The sequence below is a fragment of the Astatotilapia calliptera genome, chromosome 11, assembly GCF_964374335.1.
Source record: "Astatotilapia calliptera chromosome 11, fAstCal68.1, whole genome shotgun sequence".
Taxonomy (NCBI): Eukaryota; Metazoa; Chordata; class Actinopteri; order Cichliformes; family Cichlidae; genus Astatotilapia; species Astatotilapia calliptera.
In genome coordinates this window covers 19,459,594-19,482,005 of record NC_137432.1, presented here as the reverse complement: position 1 = coordinate 19,482,005, position 22,412 = coordinate 19,459,594, and the positions used below count along the sequence as shown (strand labels likewise).

The 22,412-nt window shown below is 40.3% G+C and overlaps 1 protein-coding gene and 1 long non-coding RNA gene across 11 annotated transcripts in view; one reads left to right on the top strand and one right to left on the bottom strand.

Moving 5' to 3' along the window:
- nphs1 (NPHS1 adhesion molecule, nephrin) overlaps window positions 1–5,296 on the bottom strand; it is a 38,574-nt gene extending 33,278 nt beyond the window's left edge. The window contains exons 1-2 of one of the 10 annotated variants that reach the window (XM_026185443.2): window positions 5,064–5,296; window positions 2,342–2,536 (exon numbers count right to left, since the gene is read on the bottom strand). In XM_026185443.2, coding sequence (XP_026041228.1) covers window positions 2,342–2,483 — 142 coding nt within the window. In that variant the 5' untranslated portion in view covers window positions 2,484–2,536; window positions 5,064–5,296. Of the gene's footprint in view, window positions 1–2,341; window positions 3,160–4,732; window positions 5,021–5,063 lie in introns of those variants that run through there. The other 9 variants (XM_026185441.2, XM_080307913.1, XM_080307910.1 and 6 more) reach the window with 9 other exon arrangements.
- The window catches only part of LOC145431800 (uncharacterized), a 43,776-nt gene continuing 25,753 nt past the window's right edge, over window positions 4,390–22,412 (top strand). The window contains exon 1 of the long non-coding RNA XR_013912104.1: window positions 4,390–4,516. This is a non-coding gene — a long non-coding RNA (uncharacterized LOC145431800). The remainder of the gene's footprint in view (window positions 4,517–22,412) is intronic.

Here is a 22,412-nt window from a genome sequence, read left to right as displayed (position 1 = left end):
AAAGAGACATTGGAGTTATTAATCATATTCCTCTTTCCTGAAATTACTCACAAATAGTCCAATCAAGTTGTAGAGACTGGCAGAGGCTGCAATGAGAATTGGTTATTTGCCCATTACTCTGTATCTATTTCATCTAGGGCCTTTGAAATTTTTGGATACAGTACATCTACATAGATATTATGCCTGCAGTGGAAAATGCCTTCCCTTCTGCAAATATGAATCTGTGCATCAGCCCAGAAACTTTAAAACACATACTATTACATAAGTGGGAAAGGTCAGTCCCCAGGGAGAGGGAAAGAGTAGGGGAAATTGTTGATGTTCGTGTAAACAACCTTTTTCATCATTTAGTCAGGCACTGTTGCCTGACATCAAGAAGGTTCCTGGCAAGAACCTGCTGGCTGACTGAGGCCTTTTTATGAGTTTGCATCCTCTCCCTGTGCCTGATGGCTTTTCTCCGGGTACTGCGGCATCCTCCCACAGTCCAAAGGAATGCTTGTTAGGTTGGGGCTGGTGATTCTAAATAAGCCTGAGGTATCGATATTAGCATGTGTGGCTGTCTGTCTCTTGATGTAAACCCTGTGATGAACTGGCGACCTGTCGAGGATGTACCCCCTCTTTTTCCTGTTTGACAGCTGAGGCAAGCTCCAGCCTTTCTGTGCCCCTGAGTTGGATAAAAACAAATGGATAGATGGAGGGAGGGAGCGATGGATGGATGGATTTGATACTGTATAACAAGATAACAGCAACATATCTCAAAAAGCCCCAGTAAGAGCCTCAATTAATCTCTATGTGTGACTATGATTTATCAGTTTATGATGCTTGCTGATATTAGATAAGATAAAATCTGATTCACTTCTCTCTACATGTGACGTTCATTATTAACATTTTACCTGATTGGCTGGCTGCATGCTATTTTCTAGAGTTGTGTTGTTGCTCGTGAGCCATTCTTTGAATACAAAATGAGAAAGACAAACCTAATGCTTTGGTGCCTTAAAAAAAGCTGTTTTATCTTTAAGGTTCTGTCTTTACACTGAGAGTTGGTGCACATAAATGGCTGAAATCCTGGATCTAGGCTCATGTCAGTACACATTTACATTACTGCTTCAGCTCGGGGAAACTAAGGGTGCTAAATTTACTATAAGTGCATGCTGAAATCAACGCCGGCCTCTCTTCTGTGCGTGAATATGTGATTTCAGTCTTTTTAAGCATCAATAAACATCACTGATGACAATCAGTGAAAACTGGTGGCGTATAAAGTGCAGTCAAGTGTCATCTTAAATGATTTTGCTAGTTCTGTGCAGTGTAAAGTGATTGCATACATCAGTCTGCAGTTTCATTTCCTGGAAAAGGGTACCTGCACTGATGGGCATTTTATTTATGACTGAGCCTATGAGTGTTTGACAGCTTGTGTGTGTTTGTGGTCCTTACATTCATTGTGTACTTCTTTTTTCCTTGTTGTGGATATAAAAGGTGATTTTCTAACCCTGTGTCTATTGTAATGAATAATTTTCTCACTAACAGTTAATCAACAGAGAAATATTTTACTCCTCTGAATGTATTTGTGTAAACTCAAGCCATGAATAAGGGCGCACACGAGAATGTGCATCATTGTATCCCTTAGTGTTTATGTGTCACTGGTGGTCTCCCACACTGTGCAACAGTGAAATGCAGCTTGTCTAGTTGTGGGCTGATCAGGAACAGATGCTCTTCTCTTACTCAGGATTGCCTTCTAATTGGCTATTACTTTTTATAGACTGTGGTGCAGATTCTGCAACACACTATATTCTCTGCCACATTTCACAGATCATCTGGCACTCTGTTGCTTTAATTTCTTTTTTTTTAATCTTCATGTGCGAGTGACAGGATAAGGGGGTTGTGCGAGAGGCTGTTGACAATCACATCACCTCACCTCACCCCAAATGATACCCCTTTATAATAGCCATAAGGTTCCTGTAACAGCCATGCTTATTGGAGCATCGAAGCCATAACAACAACAACCTCATCTCATTTACTTTTAGAGAAGCCCCCTTGAAGTCGTACCGCTGGGGGCATCTTGACATGACAGCAGCATTTCATAATTAAACCATATAAACTATAAGTCACAACAAAACAAAGAAGTACATGGGATTCAAATTGTGCTACTATCTTTGGGAAATCATATGTTAAAGTGCCCTTTACGCAAATAACACACAGTTCTCTGATGGTTTCATTTTTTAGTTGTTTAGGTTTACTAATTTTGGCATCTCTTGAGGTTCTGTTATTATACATGTTTATTTAGTTTTAATAGGTCCATCAAAGCTCAATAGGCCATAGACCATATTCCGTGAGTATCCCGGCTTACCTCTCTTGGGGTTTCCAATCATGCTGTAGCGTGGAAAGCCTGGCAGGCTTCTCTCAGGTCCCAGGAGGAAGCCATCTTTGGCCCACTGCACAGTCCCCGAGGCTCGCAACACCTCACACCTCAACACAGCTGTGGCTCCCATCCGCACAGTTAGATTCTTGGGCTCAGTCCTAAAGGCCTGCTGGGCCCGTGTGCCTGGAAACATTAAACAAAAAAAAAAAAAAAAGGAGAAGCAGGCGCATTGGAAAGGAAACATGAAAGGGATATGTTGGGATTTCATGAAAAGAGATGGAAAAGAATAAGAGCTGAGTATGTGTGAGGAGTGTGATGAAGGAAATAAAATGAGCAGAAGGAGCATGACAAAAACATGCACCACAGGAGAGCAGTCCTGTGGTCTTTTTGTTTGAGAAGGCATCCCATTGTGCCTGGCCACATTATTCATCTTGGCATATGTTTTATTGATGGGAAACTGCAGTGATACGGCCCTGAAAATGAGTCAATAAAGTAATTACTGCAAATTAAATCCCCCCTCGGCCATGCAGATAGGGTATTGGGAAGAGGAAAAAAAACATGGGGCACCAGAGACCTTGTTCACCTGTGGTTTTTCCTCAATGTCGATGTCCCACTAGCTAATTCCTCCCGGGAAGAGTAATGATTATCACTTTAATCCCCCTTGTTTGTCATAGTTGGTGTTCACCATCCTTCAGCCAAGCTCTGAGGTGACAGCCTATGGTGCAGTGCACTTGAGTCAGGAAGGTTACGTTAAAGTAGACCACCCACCAGGCTTTTACACTGGGGCTATGAGTATCACAAACAAAAGTTTATGAATAAATTCAGTTCAAAAAGCCAAATGCAAGTGCATACTCCAATTAGCGTTTAATATCTGAGCGTAAGTCTGTTTAAACAATGCCCCACAGAGAACCTGATTCTATTGGGCTGTTTAAATCTTGACCTTCATTGAAGCAATGGCCAAGTTGTTTGTGAAGTGCATGCTCTGTTGCATCTGACAACATGAGTGAGAGGCAGAGCTCTCAGATCAAGGCTGAACCAGTCACCTCACGTCAAATATGAAGGGCAAGATTGGCCATTACAGAGGATGCATACAAACAGCCAAACACAGAAGCAAATTTGCATACAGTTTACATAAATGAATAGTCAATAATGATCTACAGTGCCTACTAAAATACTTCCACAATGGATTTTACTGAGAAATAGAAATATCAAAATGCAGCAATACAATTTCATTTCCATGTCCTAAAGTGAGCTGAATTTATAATCGTTAAGTTAAACCAGTTTTATGGACCATACATAGAGCTTTACAGTAATATTTGCATACTGCTCTTTTACAATATAGGTGCAGCTCTTTATCCATCACAGACACATACACACCACAGACACTTTGGGGGCAGTTTTTGTGGTCTGTATCAAGGACACTTTGGCATGGATGACCTGCTCTATCTCCAAACCACTAAGGCTTTAACCTACTTAAAGTGAGTAGTGTTAGCTAAACTTAGCAAACTTTGGATGTTTCTGTGGCGTTACAGAGATGGGTTAAATCTTTTTCTTGTGGACTTGATATTGCACCTTAGCATGTCACACATAAACAAGAGTTTTATCACCAAAGCACAAGAGGTTAATACCTCAACAACAGCAAGCATGTTTGTTGTGGCTTTTTAAAAAATTTTTTTATAAATGACATTTATATATACCCATAGGGGAAATTAAGGGGCAGTATGGTGACTTATTAGCAGCGGTCATTATCCAAGGGGCAATCTCCAGAGCTAAAAAATTACCCCAATGCTTCTTGTGCCACATGATGCTCGTTACTTTAAAAATGTCCAAATTTACATCTTTAAAAATATCGCTTACACCCTGGTATAAACAAATAAACACACACACACACACACACACAAAAGGTTTTAGCACCTATGGCTAGGTTTCATTATTATTATTACTATTATTATTTTGCTAATGCATCCACCTGGATTGATTGACAGGTGTCCTGATACAGGTAGGTGAAGCAGACCGGTTATCTTTTAGGCTTCATCCACCATTTCACGTAACTCTTCACTGTTTATGTCTGCTGGTGGTGCTTTTTGGAGCATTTTTAATGGATTATGTGACCAATATTATGAGCTGTAGTATGGCACAGCGCTAGTTTCTGCTTATGCAATGGTGAGTAAAATTCTAGTATTTTATTCCTCTCTTGCTTAACACTATATGTATGTCTATACAATTTATGAATTTAGCTTGCTAACCAAACTAGCTAGCATCAGGTGATAAACTAGCATCCAAAACACCAACACGTGACGTCCTGGTGCCTGAAGGTAAGAGTTCAGTTCAGTTTTTTTTGACATTCTGTTGCAAAACAGCTGTAAAAACAGTTCTCACCAGCCAGCATTTGTCCATCCACCCCTTCAGCAGATGTGGAATAACGTTTGTATTCACGTGCAGTTGTGTTTTTGGTATTCTGATAGAGTCAGGTATTTATGCTTTGTTTTGTTCTTCACCTCCTCCTTCTCCTCTTCTTGAGGGAAATATTTTGCTTGTGAAAGAGTGTCAAGGAAGGCGGTAGGTAACCAGACTCAGAAGGCATTTTGGGTTCCCAGAGATGAGCAGTTTTTTGTTTTGTTTTTTTACAATCACCCCCATTATTTGTGAAACTTAAAACAAAACTCATAACAGGAAACAAAGAGCACACGGAATAAGCAACACACCTCACCTGTCAATTCCCCTCCTGTTAGTGTAGCCAGTACCACTAGTTTAAGGTGAGAAATCTACAACTCAACACAAATGGCTGAGAATCACATGAAGCTCACTCCTCTCCTGATTAACTCATTTACACAGCTAAATGCTCCATATAAGAAAACTATTAGGACAAATCACTTCATAATCCTATAAACTAACAAAAGGAAACATGACTGTGCAAAAAACTCCCCTCTTCTTGGATTAACCTGGTGATGTCAGACATGACATCATCAGCACTTTAAAAGTCAGGAAATGCTGGAGGGATTTGGGGGGAGCTTTCCCACACCTGACCTACATGGATACTCAGAACAAAGAAACAATGGAAGAATATAAATGAGTTAAATCTGCAACATAATAAAATATAACGCAACATGTGATTAACTGTTTGCTTTAATCTGCTGAATGTTTGAGTTTGACTGCAACATAATGGTTACACAAACAAACCTAGGTATAATAAGTAAAGCAATGTTACTTTGGCAATAGCAAATCAGAGCAAATAAACATATGTAGAGAATAATGTGCTTAATGTGTAAAACATTCATACTTACAGTATGAGACAACTGAAGAGTCCAACTGCTCATCCACTTTGCCACATAGATGTTTGCAAGTGTGCAATTTGACTTTTAACCCACATTTCCATACTTATTTTAATGTTGTAAGTTAAAGTTATTCTTTGCTGTTAAAGAGCAACAATATTTCTTGTTTAGGTGACAGATCTACCTCATGTATCTCTGTTCTTTAATTGTGTTTGGTAAATTCCATGAACTGGAAGTCATTTGTCACCATGGAAACATGATGTGACTTTCACTTAGTGTTATTTACTTTCTTTATAAAGTATTTGATGACAAAAAAGCTGACAGTTTAAAAGAATTGTGACAATGGAGCAAAAGTCTTAAACAACTCCCACCTAAGCAAAGTTACAAGCCAAATTACAATTTAGTCAATAATAACACAACATTACTCTGGATGAAGAACTAATTCCCTGTGAATAAGTTTCCTTTATGCCCTGAATAAATCTGGTGGGAAACTGGTTGTAATATAAATTGTCCATCAGCCAAAAACAGGGAAAAGATTTAACCAATGATGTTCTACTTGATTAGGCAAACCGAAGAGACAGTGGAAATTTTAAGAGTAAGTCCTATGCACCTATAGGAGACCTTACCTTACTATAAACCATGATGATGATCCTCAAAGGAGAAATGCAATCTAGTTCTTGCATATTTCTCACACTTACATTTTTCAGACTTTAATATTAAAAAGACAAGCCGATACAAAATGCAGTTTTTAAATGGTGATTTCACAAGTCTGGGGGATCATCAAGATATTTTTTGGGCAAATATGAGACAAGCATTCGTGTTCTTTTTGGTCAGCAGTGGTTTTCACCCTGCTCTGGATGCCATTTTTGTTCAGTCTCTTTCTTGCTGCTGAATCATGAACTCTGACCTTAACTGAGGCAAATGTGATTGCAGTTCCTCAGATGCCGTTCTGGGTTCTTTTGTGACCTTCTGGATGACTCGTCCGTGCACTCTGGGAGTAATTTTAGTAGAGTTTCACTACTGTTCCAGGTTTTCTTGATTTGTGGATAATAGCTCCAAACCGTAGTTTGCTGGAGTCCCAAAGCCTTAAAAATGCCTTTGAAACCCTTTCCAAACCGATTGATGTCAGTGAGTTTGTTTCTCATCATTTTCTTAAGGTCGCAGCAAGTTGTCTTGCTCTTTGAGATTTTTAAACTTCACTTTGACAGACAGGATCTGTTTAAATCATTTCTGGATTCAGCAGGTCTGACAGTAATCAGGTCTGGGGGTGGCTATTATAACTGAACTCAGCTTTCTAAAAAATGTGGTTAATTGCAGTTAATTCATGATTTAATAATCAGTTAGTTTTCACATACACCCATGTAGCTATGGATGGCTTTTTTCTGTAATAAATGAAATCTTCAATTAAAAACTGCAGTTTGAATTTGTCTAACATGGAAATTTGTTTGATTATCTGAAATATGGTATATAGTATGATAGATATGGAAAACAATAAGAAATCAGAAAAAAGCCAAATACCTTCTTACAGCACTATATAAGACCCACAGTAAATCAATTATTGCTGCAGAAAACATAGCAATTAAGGCAAGATTTTCAACGTGTAAGGTGAAGAGATCACCATGAGATTAAGGTTGTACAGTGCTTTACTTACTGTACACTCCTATTTGAGGCAGGTTGAGAAGGTGACCTGAATGTATCACCGACGTTATTCTTTTTCAGTGAAAATTAAGACTTCAAAAAAGTGCTCTGGCTAGTCAACAGAGCACTGTTCCCAATGCTCTGTTGACCGGCCAGAACAGGGAAGGGACTTGGAAAGGCCACAGTTACTGTAATAACTCCACGGTGACATTTGATTCTCTTACCCAAGATAAAACAGAGAAAGGGTAGGACTGCAGGAGACACAATCCAGGCTGACAAGAAGTCCATTTCACCGCTGACACCTGACCTTCAACAACCCTGGAACAACCATTTAAAAAAAAAAAAATCACAAATGACATATACACATCCACTACAGGCAGACATTAGGTTAGAAAGACAAGATGGGAAGGATTATTTTTCTTTCCATATTTTGTCATATTTTGTGAGTGTCGACATGATTTGATTTGCTGACAAACTATTTTTTAACATATCATTGTTTTGTAACAGTCCAGCACATGTTTACAACTCTATCTCTGCAGACTTCCAATTGATCATTCAGTTAATCAATGAATCATTCATAGTTCCATTAAAGTGGAGCTTAAGGCATTTAAAAGCATGGTTCTAATTTTAATGGCGTTTAATGGTGAAAAACCTTTTCTTGAGGATACACTCTTTGCAGTGTGTTTCAAATGAGAAAATGCAGAGGAACATTTTCGTTGAGCTAGAGTTAGTCTTGTGATGAGTATGAAAGTGTGCACAATTCCCTTAAGGCCATACACATATTTGTGATTAGTTGCACTAAAGACCTCTGTGGTCTCTGCAGCATTTCTCCTGGCTTTTCTTAAAGAATCAGCTTTGGGAGCAAAGAATGGAAGATAAAGGACCTTTCTCTCAGCCTCCGAGAGCCGATTTTTAAACTTAGCCTGTGGAAACCAGTGTATACATGGGACGCACAAAAAAATGGAACAAAAATGTCCTTAGTAGTGATCTACATTTCACTAATATAAATTTAGAATTTGTATTAAATTGATATTAAATTAAACCACTATCACTTGATTTATATAGCGTAGCAGCTGCCTTACCCTATAAAGTAAACTCTCCATAGCTTTTTGCATAAAATGGTTGATACAGTACTGTAAAAAATCTTAAAAGACCCCTTATTTCTTTATTTCTTCCAAGGACCCAGACATTCTTGTAATTTTTAAGTTGGTCTTCGGCAACAGTCCTCCAGGCTTTTTGAAGCTGTTTCTCTCTGGACGTTGGCTACTTTTTAGCTTATTGTCAGTCCAGTCCTGGTGCCTGTTGCAAAATTTGTTCACATTTGTTTAGTTGAAACTATGACAAATGCTAAAGATAACACAGGCATAGAACTTTGTTTTTACACCAACAAGGTGATTCCTAGTAGACTATGAGCCAAAAACCTGGCATGTCTTGGCATGGTGTGGGGGTTATCCCTAAAAATTTGAAGAAAATGGAGCGTTGGAGGACAAAAACTAAAGTACTGTAGGTGCAAAAAATCGGAACCAAAAACCAAAAACAACGAATTGTATCTTAAGGTCAAGGCCTTAAGATATCGGAAAGACCTGACCTAAGAAATAGGTAAGGTATATCTGGCCCTTTCATTAATCCGTTTACTGTGCACTGAAGTCTCATCAGAAATGGCCTGAATGGACGGGTGGCTCCCAAGAAGCCGTTCTTAGTAATTAAACTAAGAGGAATGCCAGATTACACAAGAACTGGACTAAAAATCAGTGTCAACAGGCCTGATGAAATGATGAATCCAAATGATTTCAATGAATCCAAATGAAATTTCCAGTTTAAAATTTTATCGATATATACAGAAAAGGGCCGGAGCGAGTGTTTATAGCTATCTGTAAAACATGGTGGAGGCTCTGTCAATGTTTAAGACAAGCCAATGCTGTTGGGGATTTTGTCAAAAATTATGGAATTATGAACACAGAAAAGTGCCATCAGATTTTGATCCACCATACAATACCATCGGGAAAAAATCTGATTGGCAACAGCTTCATTTTTCAGCATAACAGCGATCCCACAAACACACTGCAAATGCAGTAGAAGCATATCTGGATTGAAAAACTACACAGAGTGGAACAAAAGGTAGCCAACATCTAAAGAAGGGCTTTGAATGCCCTTCATTAAGTCTGAAGAATTATTTCTGGAGACTAAAAGAAATCAGACTAAAAGATGTGTTAAAGATGGACATACAAAGGCGGCCCTACCAAATGTTAACTTTCGGTCTTGTTAGAATGATATAACCTCTGTTTTTGCTTTATATGTTGTAATTCCATTTGTATTTATACATATTTCAATTTCAAAAAATCTCTGCACATATTTTCCATTCCCTAGAAAAGTATAAAGAAACAAGAAACACTCAGAGAAAGCAAATATCCACCAAGGCAACTCACTCTCTGAGCAGTATTTACTTTTAATGGAATAGTGTTGCATGTTGCATATGTTCATTTAGTTTTCTTTTTAAACATAAGAAATTTGTAGGGCAGTACAACTGCGATAAGGGTAGCATGTTTACTCTGATTACACAGACATTATGTAGAAGTAGGTAATGATAATGATAGTGGGCATAGATTTATAAATAAATGGACATAAAAAAACTTGAGCTTATTTTATATTTTACAACAGTAAAATACTAACTAACTAGCAACCTCATTCTCTTTGTCTTGACAATGCTTTCTTTAAGGATATCACGCATTTTGGAAATAAGGGCAGATGTGAAAAGTAAGAGAGAGATCAGAGGTCAAAAACAACATGATATTTGGATCCAAACTATAATTTGATATTTAGACTCCTCATATGCCAGCGTATCATTTCCAAAATGCTGCCAATAAAAACGAAGGCTTGTAAACATACATTTAAAGATAAAATACATTTTATGAAAGTTTGACCTTATTTGACCCCGAGGAAAAGGTCAAAGATCCAAAGTAAAGGGATATTTAGATGCCCCATATAAGAATCCCTATATACCTATATGCTGTCAATACAAACAATGGTAGTAAGAAACACAGGTTTAAATAGCATCTTTATTTTAATTACCTTCAGATCAATCTACTGACCTTGAAGGAGAGCTCAAAGGAATACTTTTCATATATATTGACTGTATATGTTGAATACACAGAAACTTGTAAAAAACATAGTTTCTAAGGCTTTCTGTCAGTTTTTGACCAATAAACCATTAAGTTGACCTTGAAGACCTTGGTAGACGTAAGCTACATTTTAATGGATTTGATCAGGATTCATTCTAAACTTTTTGACTTCATAGAGAGAATGACACAGACACAAATGTTACAGCAAACATAACGTTCTCAATGGGGGTCATGAGGGTTAGCTCGGGACTTTTGAATATTGCTGTGAGTCAGAAAATCTCCATATGAGTTGTTGTAAATGTTGAGGTAAGAGTACATACAGATTGTTCTGGTTAACACTTGTATTGGCACAGTCCATTAAGATAGTCAATTAGAGTGTGCATTTGGATATTTTCTCCAGATAAATGAGTATAGAAATGTGGTCCACTTTCTGCATCGTGGCATGCTCCTGTTGTGAATGGTGACAAAAGAACATTTTAGAAATTAATGACATAGGCAGTGCTGTGGTTCCAAGCCAATAGCATTCAATATTGTGGATACAGACTTGAGTTATTTGACCTGGAAGAGAGCTCTGTGGATTTTAAATCAGTATGTAATCACTTCAATGTATCTGCTGCAGGAGTGGAACAAATAATAGTGATTTACTTAATTGAAAACTAAACATTTTCTCATCTGAACAGACAAAATGAATTGGAGGCAATAGCTTTTTGACGCATCTTCCCTGAGTCGATTAGTTGCACTCCAACAGGCTTTGATAAGAATTAACTCACACTTAATTATTTTTTCGCTCTCAAAACATTGGTGTATTTCAGAGCCCCAAGTATACTCTTTGAACACACAAGGGCAATTATTTCCCTCTTCAATTAATAGAAAATCTTTCTGAGGTTAAAAATGCCCTTCTTCTCTTTATCTCTGCCTCGAGAAGGTAAACACAAAGACGATAATTTCCCGGCTTCTTCTTAAGATTTTGTCTTCACGTGAATGGCAATTTAGCATTTTCCATCTCCCGATAAGCGCTGGATTCCGTTCATTTGTCACCATGCAATTAGAAATGCCAAAATCTCATCTCTACCGTTGGGATTTAGGCCTCAAACATCAACCATTTCCTGTGAGGAGGAGAAATGTTTGTGCAGCACAGAGCGGTTGCTGTTGGCCTCGTGAGTCACCATTTTCATTGGGATTCTTAATGAAAGCAGACACAGCCTGGCTGACCTCCCCACATTCCCATTACCTAGTCAAACAACCACCTTAATTGCCTTAAAAATACAGCCAGTCGCAAGAATGCTCATTAAATGATACATGTTGATTGCCTTTGTATGCAAAAAAAAAGTGCGACGGTGTAGCATTTGCAGAATAACTGTAACGTGTCATTCAAAATGTGGCATTAGATAAATACCAGACTGAATGGCAATTTAATTCGTCTTCGACTATAAGAAAGAGACATATTTTACTACTGCAGCACTCAATTGGTTCGGTGTTTTTTCTCTTTTCGACCTTGTTCTTCTCTAGCTTCTTACAAATGCAAATTAGAAAGTTTGATTTGAAATTTGATTCGCTTTTAGAGACAACGCTGCCACTCTCCCCGCAAGGACATTAGAAGTAGCTGAACTATTCAGCGTGACCCCGACAGGTAGATTTTTAATGGCATCTTTCATAACATCATCAAACGACTCAATACACTCAATCCTAGACCAATTTAACATAAAACCCCATGAAATCAGTCAATGCGCAGAAAATGAAGTTTCAACCTCCATGCAGCCATCCATTTCAGATGTGGTCATACATCTTAATGCCAACCTAAACTCTTACCAATCTCACCAATTGCTTGTGGGTACAATTACTGTAGCTTATAGAGGCTGTCTTGTGAACTATTACTGCTTCAGCTCTGAGTTGCTGATAAAGAGGGCTTCTAAAAGATGTGGATTAGATTATCAACAGAATCTAATTACATCTAAATCCTCGATTTCTCATTTAAACATGGCATTTTATAAGCAGTCTGATTAGAGCAGACAAGCTAAATCATATCAGCTTGGCCAATACACACGCCCAGTCCAATTTCAAAGCACTCAAGTAAACACTTGCTTTGTTTCCGGTCCCTTTGGCTCAAAGAGTTCAAGTTTACTGGATTACACTGACTTCGTTACACAAACTGACACACCTGCTCTCCCCAGGAAAAAGTTGAGAGACAGAGAGGCAAAGCCTCCTTTCAACCCTCACCAACTCAGGCACATCTGCCTGCCTAGGGTACACAGAAAAAAAAATGAGGCAAGCACACAGACACACAGAGAGGGCGTACCTCCTTCTTAAAAAAGCCAAGAACCTTTTGAATAGGTGTGCGAATTTGCATGAGAGAAAGGGAGCCGTGCTTACCTGTTGAGTGACGCAAAGGCTCAGGAGCGTCTTTTTTGTCTTCCTGATCTACAGATGACTCTCTGAACACAAGTGAGCCTAGGAGATGTTAAAGAATGCCAATGGGACTCCCCCATCTCTCACTCCTTAGTCTAAGACAGAGGCAAACAGATAAAGAGAGGGAGAGAAGCAATAGCGCGGAGTGCAGAATGAAGGGAGTTGTGTATGAGAAGTGTTGATGGAGGTGCTTCGAAGGGGGTCAAGTCAGCCGTGAAATAAATGTCAGAAAAACAATAACAAGGTTACAGCTGGCTTAGCAGTTCTAACATTTTTCTATGTATAAAGCTCCACAATGATAACTGACCACTTGTAATGTTGAAGGACCTCTGGTTTATTGAATGAATAAAAGCGGTAAAGTTATAACAGCTTGATAAAGCTGCAGTCAGCCAGAAATCTGAGGCACATGGATGTAGTTTCTTTTTTGCTCTGCTTTTCTCTGGAGCGTTCATGGTTCCCATTATTTAGCATTACAGTGTGCATGGGTTGAAAGGAGCAGAGCAACCCTCAAAGATCCAGATGCAACATGGATGTCTTTACAGCTGCTAGTTTGTAACATTTATGCTCATACATAATGAATGGAATAGAGACTATCCACACGGCTGTATTTCCTGTATTCAATACTCCCAGGCTGATCTGCTCTATTGCAGAAGTGGAGAAAAAGAGGAGCCGCAGAACTCACTTTAAACACAGATTTTTTTTCTTTATTTTATTTTTACTTTTGATTTTTTTTCTGATTCTTGCCCCTTCACCCCCACCCACTCCTTTTGTCAATTATATACTTCCAACTGAATGGTCGCTGGAGAACACCACCATTTGCTCAGTGGAACATACTGAAAGCTCTTCTAGTAAGGCAACTTGAAGGTCATGTTGATTTTCCACGTGCATGTATTTTTCATTTGATCTGCTCATAGTCCATACATGTGCTGTGAATGCATGTACCAGCTATTTGCTCAGTATAACCACAGAAGCACTTGCACAGCTGCATTTGTTATTGCAGCGTGGGTCAGTCATGCAGTGATGACAATCCAGCCACTGTCATTGAGAAGAGTGCAAAGACTTCCACATACATGGCAGCACATAATACAGAAAGAGTGTTCTATAAATCTGGCAACTGGAGCCTTATGTTATGCTGCACAGTATGCTATGTGTACTGCATATGTCTCTGTGTTTGTGTGTAGGTCATGGAGGTGGGTGTGTGCGCACGCGTGTGTGTGTGTGTCCCAGATGTTAGCAGCTGGCTTGTGTATTTGATGCTGGCCCCACAGACAGTCATTAAGCCCAGCAGCCCAGGGCTAGAAGGTTAATTCCCCCGCCTGGAGGGGTCTGTTAGGTGGGAGGCAGGAGGAAAAGGAGCGGAGGAGGTGGAGTGTGAGGTGGAGAGGGTGGTGAGGAGGCGGGGGAGCAATGGGAGGCGAGGGGGCTGTGAAGCTCAGAACTCAGTTCACACAAACAGCACTGTCAGCAAGACTGGAGCAGCTCTACTGCCAGACGAAGAAAGGGGAGGGAGGGAGCTGGGGCCTGACAGAGAGGTAAGGAAGGGAGGGAGGGAGATGGACAGAGGACCTGAAGATGAATGGTGAGAGGAGGGGGATGCAAGGAAGAGATGGGAAATACAGTAAGGGGGCAAAAAGAATTCATGTCAGGGAGTTGGACAGGCAGAGGGGGAGATGAAGGGGACATGAACGAGCAAGGTAATGGAGCGGGAGAAACGGATGGAGGAAGGAGGCCGAAAGATACTGTAAAATGGGCTGTGGAGTGATGAATAGAAGACTAGAGAGGTGCAGAGGAAGGGGGGAGATGGGCGGAAGGAAGGCTGACATGAAGAGTTGTTTTGAAAACCAACAGGAAGTCTACTGACTCAGACCAGTGCGTCAGGGAAAGCTAGGAGGAAGATTAATCAAAGAAAGCAATAAGAACTACGGTGAAAAGCAACACAATATGTGGAAAAAGGAATGATAGGGTCATGTCCAGGAGATTGATTCAGAGACGGCAAAGTAGGTGTCTGGCTGCATGTGATATTTTGGTGTGTTGGAGACTTTGTGCTGCCCGTTAGGCGTGTGTAGCATTTGTGTGGTGGTGGCTGCTCAAATTCTGTCTCTTGTTACTATAAAGACAACATGTTTTAATGGTTTATTGGTTTATTACAAAATGAATATGCAACATGGAGCCAGTGGGTAACAGATTAAATGCTCACAGTGTGATCCCCACCAGTAAGAGGTTTTAACCGGTTCAGTGTCCAGCGTTCAAGAGAAGCGGTTAATTAAATAAAGAGAGGCTTCAGTAACTCTTCAAGACTTCTGAGGAATCTGACAAAAAAGGCCCCCAAGTTGTCTTTTCTCATTGAGTTGGACGGTTCTACATTCACACTCTGCATTAACTACAACTTTCTGACCTGATGATCTGATTGGAGGCCCAGCTTCTGTTGCCTGCCACAGTACAGCTGCCATATCAGTGATGATTCTGTGTTCTAAATCTGCAGACAAGGTCAACATGCCCCCCCCCCCGGCCAATCTGGCTCCTAGTCGACCACAGGAAGGAGATTTAACAGGCAATAGCAGACTGAGAGCATGCACTCCACAAACCAGAAATGACAATTATAGGCATCACTAAAACAGCAGTAGCAAACAGAGATAAGAGGACTTTCAAAAGTCTGACAGCGATAGTTGCTTAATCCCCTTCAGCAGCACTTTCTCCAGAAGTCTTTTATGACGACGTCTGAATAGAGACATGAACCTTGTCTCCCTGCTGGCAAGTTTGCAAAGCTTTCTCTCTCAAGTTGCTGTGCTTTGGTGAACCTGTAGACCAAGCAACGCTAGAGCATGTGGACGGACATGTATCAGGGTTAAGACAGATTTGGAAAAACCCAATTAAACACACCAGTACACTCTTTGCTGCCCTCTTTCAATCCCCATCCCTGTGTCCCTATTCATGTTGGCACTGATATGGAGTTCAGAGCTTGGCATGTGTGTATGTTCAAATGTGCGTGTATGTGATGGGATGGATGGAGAGGCTTGAGAATACCAGCTGCAGTGTCCAGATTGGGAAGGGATTAATTCCCAAATCTCCTCCATTTACCTCAGCTGCCTAACAAGCTCCAGCATAACCATGCTAACTCCCAGACGTTGTGACTTTGATTCCACTGGTAATAACAAACAACAGACACTGTTGACCAATCAAAGAGGCCTAATTGATGAGATGTTATACAGTGCTTTTTCTAGGAGGATGCTGACAGAGCAAGAGGGAGTAGGCATATATAAAATAAAATCTCAGTCTGACTAAAATGCATTTATATTATAGGAATTCAATTGCAATAACTTTTAGATGGAAAATTGAAATAGATACCACCATGTTGCTGCAGTGGTGCTTTATATATTACATTACACGAGCAGCCGGGGAAGAAGCAGAAAGCTAAAAACCACTAGGCACCTTTGGAGAAGTGGAGCTCTTCATCTAACAGATTCCTGTGTGAAGTCATGAGGTCAGAGGCTGGACAGGATCGCTGAAACAATATTATTAGGTCACTGAGGGAAGAAGAGAAGGGTCAGATAATAAGACTCAATCTGGCTGAGTGAAAATGCATGGGAGGGAAAGTGCTGACGCCTCTCTTGCTCTGGCTCATCCAATTCCCGGCACTTACTCCGTGCCACTGATATTCATGCCGAGCTTTCTGTCCACGGCTCACAAACTTTAACATTCACCGTCTCCACTGCCCCATCTATCATCTCACTGTGGTGATGGACGCATAGAGAGCAAAGCAGCTAAAACGGCAGTGGGAGGGTGAAAGAGACACCAAGGGATAATATTGAAATTTGAGGTCAGAAAAGACAATTGTTGTATTCACTCGTGTGCGTCTCATTGACTTGTGTGGAGCCACCTGAATTATGTACAGTCAATGTACACAGACACATATGCACACGAAGGCAGTCACACGCACACGCGCAAATGCACAAATCGACACGGGAACCTCCTATCAGAAGCAATTCAATATAAAGATACACAGAGCTCAGGCAATAACCTGATCCTGGTAAGAGATGTTATAGGCTTTGACAGGGAGGGCTGAGCCACACAGCCCAGGCTGTTCTCCTAGTGTCACTAACAAAACAGAAGGATTAGAGGATGAAATGGAGCTAAATCTGGGCAAGCTAAAAATGGGGGCAAAAACAAGGCATGGAAAGAAACAATATTGAATGGATTCAAAGAAAGCCTTTAACAAGAGCTATTAAGCTATTAAATGGCACTTTAATAACAAAAGCCTTGTGCTCCATTATTTATATTCTGCTGTTAATAAATACACCCACATACGCAATGCATGCCACCCACAACCATCTTTGTATTTCTGAGTGCTCCATGAAAGAAATGCCACAAACTGGATTCTTCTTCTAATGCTTACCACAATAGCTGTAACCACAGTGAGCTTAGGTCCTCCCTACCTTACCTTCACAGCATTAGTAGTACCACAGAGGTGAGGATTTTTCAATTTTTACCTCAGAAAAATGGGATTTTTGTATAACTGGAGTGACTGTAATAAAAGATCTTCCTATTATTCTGTATACTCCGTTTGAATTCAGTGAGATTTAATGCAGCCCCGAACAGCCTCAATTAACCACACTTTACAAAATATCTAACAAATGATTCTCCCTGCAGGTTAACCAGCTGCTGGTGTCATTTTTATTGACTTTAACCATTGCAAAAATTGAGCCAACATTTACTGTAGCTGATCCAGCAGAGGAGATGATTCATAGTTTTCAGTCTCATGATTGGCACAGAGACCTAGAGGACAAAACTACAGTTCCAGAATGTTAGGCAACATTTAGTAGAACTGTAGCTCGGGCTTGTACATTTCCCATCGGATTCAAGCCACAAATATTTAGATCATCATTGAAAAGAAAGAAGAAAAAAACGTAAACAAACAGCAAATTTTGGGCATGTGTGACGGCAGCTGCTGCATTTCAGTCAGCAAAAACAGCCAGACAGAGTCCCTGCCAGAGTTCCTCTTTGGCAAAGTTAACTGATATCATGTGGAGAATTCCTACCCTTACACTCCTGCCAGGATTAAAGTGTACAAAGGCACAGACAATTCTTTGTATTTTCAGCCTGTTTGGGCCAATAAACAGAAATTATCTAGTGTCAAAGGCAAAGTGAGCCAATATTAGCTAACTACCTAAAGTCAATCAACAGGTCACCACTAGTTTTGCTGTGGAAATGGTAGGACTGGTGCAATCTGGCCACTGCACTCTCAACATTAGAAGTCTTCTCACATGGCTTGCTTCTCCCTTGCAATTAGCTTTGAACAAATTTGCAGCTAGCAATGTGTGACCATCTGACCGATGCACACACTCCAGTATTTTATTTAGCAGTCCTGGTTTTATATACATATATCATGGTATCATTTTGAGAGCCATTCATTTTGGGGACCCATATACCCATATTTAAACTTTCCTCATGCAAAACTGATCTCGGATTCAAATGACCTCTCTTCAGAAATGTGTCCTCATTCTGAAAGGCTCAAACTGGTTCTCACAGAGATTGAAGTACAAAACCCCCTAGACATTAAGGACACACACACACACACACACACACACACACACACACACACACACACACACACACACACACACACAAAATCAGGCCCAACTACACCTCAGCCAACAGATGGGTTTATGGCTTTGTTGAGGTGGAGTTTGCAATCCTGCCCGTCCCATTTTCAGAAAATCCACTTTAATTAACATATCAGAGCTCCAAACGAGGCTAAACCTCTTCTCTGCAAACTGTAATCAGCCCAGTTTGAACTGACCAACCATAGAGCGTACATGATAAGGCTTGCCAACTGAAACACAAGGATAATCCAGTTATACCTGCTTATACAGCAGACAGCTAAAGGCACTGATCTGACAGCCGCTCTCTGAAGTGCCATAGCTTGCATTTTGATTTAAGCAAAGTGTTCTGATTCACTTATGTCATGTGGTTCAATCTGATAGGATTCACATAGTCATTTCAGCCACAGTACCTGCAATGTGCTCAAGCTGCTGTTTCATAATAACATAATATGGACTGCTTGTGGCTTACAGAGTGGTTTTTTTTCTTTATTACTCTTTAGACATCTATGACTTAGTTTCTACCTATGCAGCTTCCAAGTTGTTGTGAGTCACTATGCCCTAATTATCTAACCCATCACCACACCCAAATCTACAATACAACCCTCACAAAATCTGTTTTCTTTCTGCCAAAACATTCCATCACTTACTATACTGTCCTCCTTCTGACGATCTATTTTGATCTGACAGGAGCAGTGATTGTGGTTCCCTCCACCTACAGACTCACAACCCCCAGAGGACCCCCAAGGAAAGTTGAATGGGCCAACAGATGGGCGCTATTGTGGGAGGGAAGGTTTGGGACAGACTGTGACATCAGTGCCACAGAAGACATGGGGAGTCGTGAGAGCTGTGCACATGCATGTGCACGTGCGTCTGTGCACGTGTATACGAAGAGTACATTTGTTTATGTCTGTGTGCAAGTATGCATTGTGTGTTCATGCACTTGCGCCTTTGTGGTTGTTTGCTGGGGGTGGGATGGAGGGGCACGCTGGTTTAACACAAGATGTTTGAAATCTGTTGGCCTGACAGCATGTCACAAGACTTCTTGGTTAATAGAGTCTCCAGGAATGTCCTCTCCTGCAGCTTTAATGAACCCCAAGCCAAAAGGCCTAATGAAGCGTGTTCCGTTTGCCAAAACAGTCCCTCAGCTTGACCTCCCCTGACCTGCACTACTCCCGTGCCACTTGAGGGTGGGTCTCCATAGTAACTGGCCTAAAGAGTCTACTGGGGCAAAGTTGTCAAAGGGACAAAGGATGGTGCTAGGTTATAGAAAAGCAAATAGTTAAGACACGAGACATCCACACATGTGCCTGGATTTGCTGCTTGCCCTAATATGATATTTTAGATGTTTCACATTGCCACTTCTTTGTTATCCCGCAGGGCCATTAAGCAAAACTTTGCTGATTTCTAGCCAAGAAAACATTTTTCTTAACAAGCTCTTCTGCCTCATCAGCATCCAAAAAGGTATACGTAATCACACAAACACAACTGCGTGCACACACACACAAGCTGGTCATCATTGCATTCTTTGTTCAAGCCAAGCAAGAGCCTTATTATTAAATAAGTAAAGACTAGAACACAGATTGTGTAGAGTCTATTCAGGGGGGATGCTAGTGTGTGTGTATGTCTATATGTGTGTGTGTTAAGTATGAGTTAAGGACTAATAAAGTGCAGGCACCTAATTAAACAGTCTTTGTTTATGCTCTATAGCAGTGGTATAAACTCAGCAGGCACAATGCAGGGTGGTATGCCAGGTCACTGTGCTCTCATTTAAACAACCACAGACAAAAGCAATGAGAGAGAAGGGGGCAATCAACTTCAAAAGAAATTCTTGCTTAATTGCAAAACTGTGGGAAAACTAGCAAAGACAAAAGAGAATGGGCTGATTAAAGCTGCAGTGAAGACTGTTTGCAATCCCTTTAAACAACTGAGTCTGGTCTTATTTTAAATGTACATTGAATATCCATTAAGGAATGTGTAATATATAACATGCAATTTATAAGCCCTTATTTTCCCCATTTCTGAGTGCATCTTGTCAGCTCAGAAGCAAGCAATGTGAATTTTGTTGAGGCTGGAAATGGACCAAAGATAAACAGTTTCTAGACTGAATAACTTTTGATTAATGCTTTTTCTATGCTGCTGTGAACTGCTGAAGCACAGCACTGTGAAGTTTTTCAAAAAGAATAACAAGCACGGACATGCAATGCTTCCTTCCTTTGCCAGACATATATTTAAAAAAATAAAAGTAAAAATAAATAAATAAACACAAAAACAAACCATGGATAGATGGCTGGATTTTTCTAATTATAATGCGAATCAATGCTGAGACCCCTCCAAGACTTTGCAACCTACCCAACTTTAAGAAAACAGGGTGGAAAACCTGAATGGGCAATCAATGCTGTTCCGCCTGCACATTCCTGAACTCAACACTTTAATGGTTCCATTCATTAAAATCCTTATTAAAATAAGCATGCATTATGATATAATAACAAACAAGCCAGGCTGCACATACTGCCATAATCGGGAGAAATTAAAAATGCCAAGAACCTCTACATTACCTACGTAACCTGCCTCTATCTCTCTTCTCCCTCACACGCAAACACATGCACCCATTTGCACACACATGCACGCCCATGCACACAAGCTCTAAAGTAAAATAATCAAGGTTATTTAAATGAGTGCAGGCTGCATAAACAGTGCAAACGGTAAGAACATTATGGGCTGAACGTGTCTATGCATTCCTGAGCTCACAAGGTGGTGAGAGCGGGCGTGCTGGGTGGGTGGTTAGCGTTCATCTACAGAGAAGTTAAAGCATATGCATTTTAAGGGACCACACTTTTAAAAAAAAATATGCCGATTTTTCATATGCTGCTACCATAAATAATACCAACTACATGTATTAGATGTATTCAGCTTACTCTGCTTAATCTGTGCAACATTTATGGTTGGGGGTTTTTCTCCCCTTCAAATCTACATATTGCACAGACACATGCGCTTGAGAAAAAAAACAAAAAAAACTGGGTGTCAGGGGATGTTGGGGGCAGGAAGGGAAATTTAGTGTGAGCTGCCTGTGGATATGACAGAAAAGCTGGATGGGATCCCGAGTGCTACCAGCTGACACTCCCATGAAATCCAAAGATTAATTGATTAAAAGGATATGCACATGTGTGTGCAGCAATGCTACTGGGTCGGCATGGCAAATACATGCCATATGGACGAGACTTGAACCTCATTTACTGTGAATGTGGTAACTGTACTATATTCTTAATTCTTTGCAGGCTTGGAATAATGCAGGCTCCAAAAGAAACCAAATATTTCAACTTGTGTAATCATGGAGGCCATATGAGTATAAAATGCAGGCCCCAGTAAGTTTAATTAACTCTGACCACATAATTATTTGAAATTTTTAAACCCCACAAAGCAATATTTGGGGGAAGTTCGTGGACAAAATTGGGCAGTTAGAGTGGGCTGACTGCAGTCAACTAAGACGTGGTGCAGCAGCTTTAAAACCACAATTTGATGCTTTTTATGCTTCAGTTTTTTAGAGTCAGCTTTGGGGGTTTTGTTTAAACCTTTAGGCAACGAAAGCAGCAGACTCTCTGGCTTGTGGCTGTATCCACTATGGAGTTAATGTCCAGCACTGATGACAGGTATAAACCCTTCAGTCATTTTTTTTATTCAATAGGCCTCTTGTATGTGCTCTGGTGGTCATCTGGGAAATTACTGTGAAATTTTATAAAAGACTTGTCTGTCTGTCACATGACTGTCGATTGACAGAAGTGACTGACAGTTGGCTGATCTGCGTCTTAATCTTGAGTTGAAACAGTTTTTAGGAGTTTCTTCTCAAAAGACTTAAGAGTAATTTTTCACTTGAAAATGACTACAAATGAACACAACAAGATCTTCAGTGTTACCTGCAACAACACAACAAGAGATTCCCATTTAGAGTTGTGACGCCTGCTAGTGTAAAAATAGCCGACGGCAGCCCTGGTACAACAGTTTCCTTTAAGTCGACAGAGACTTCAGT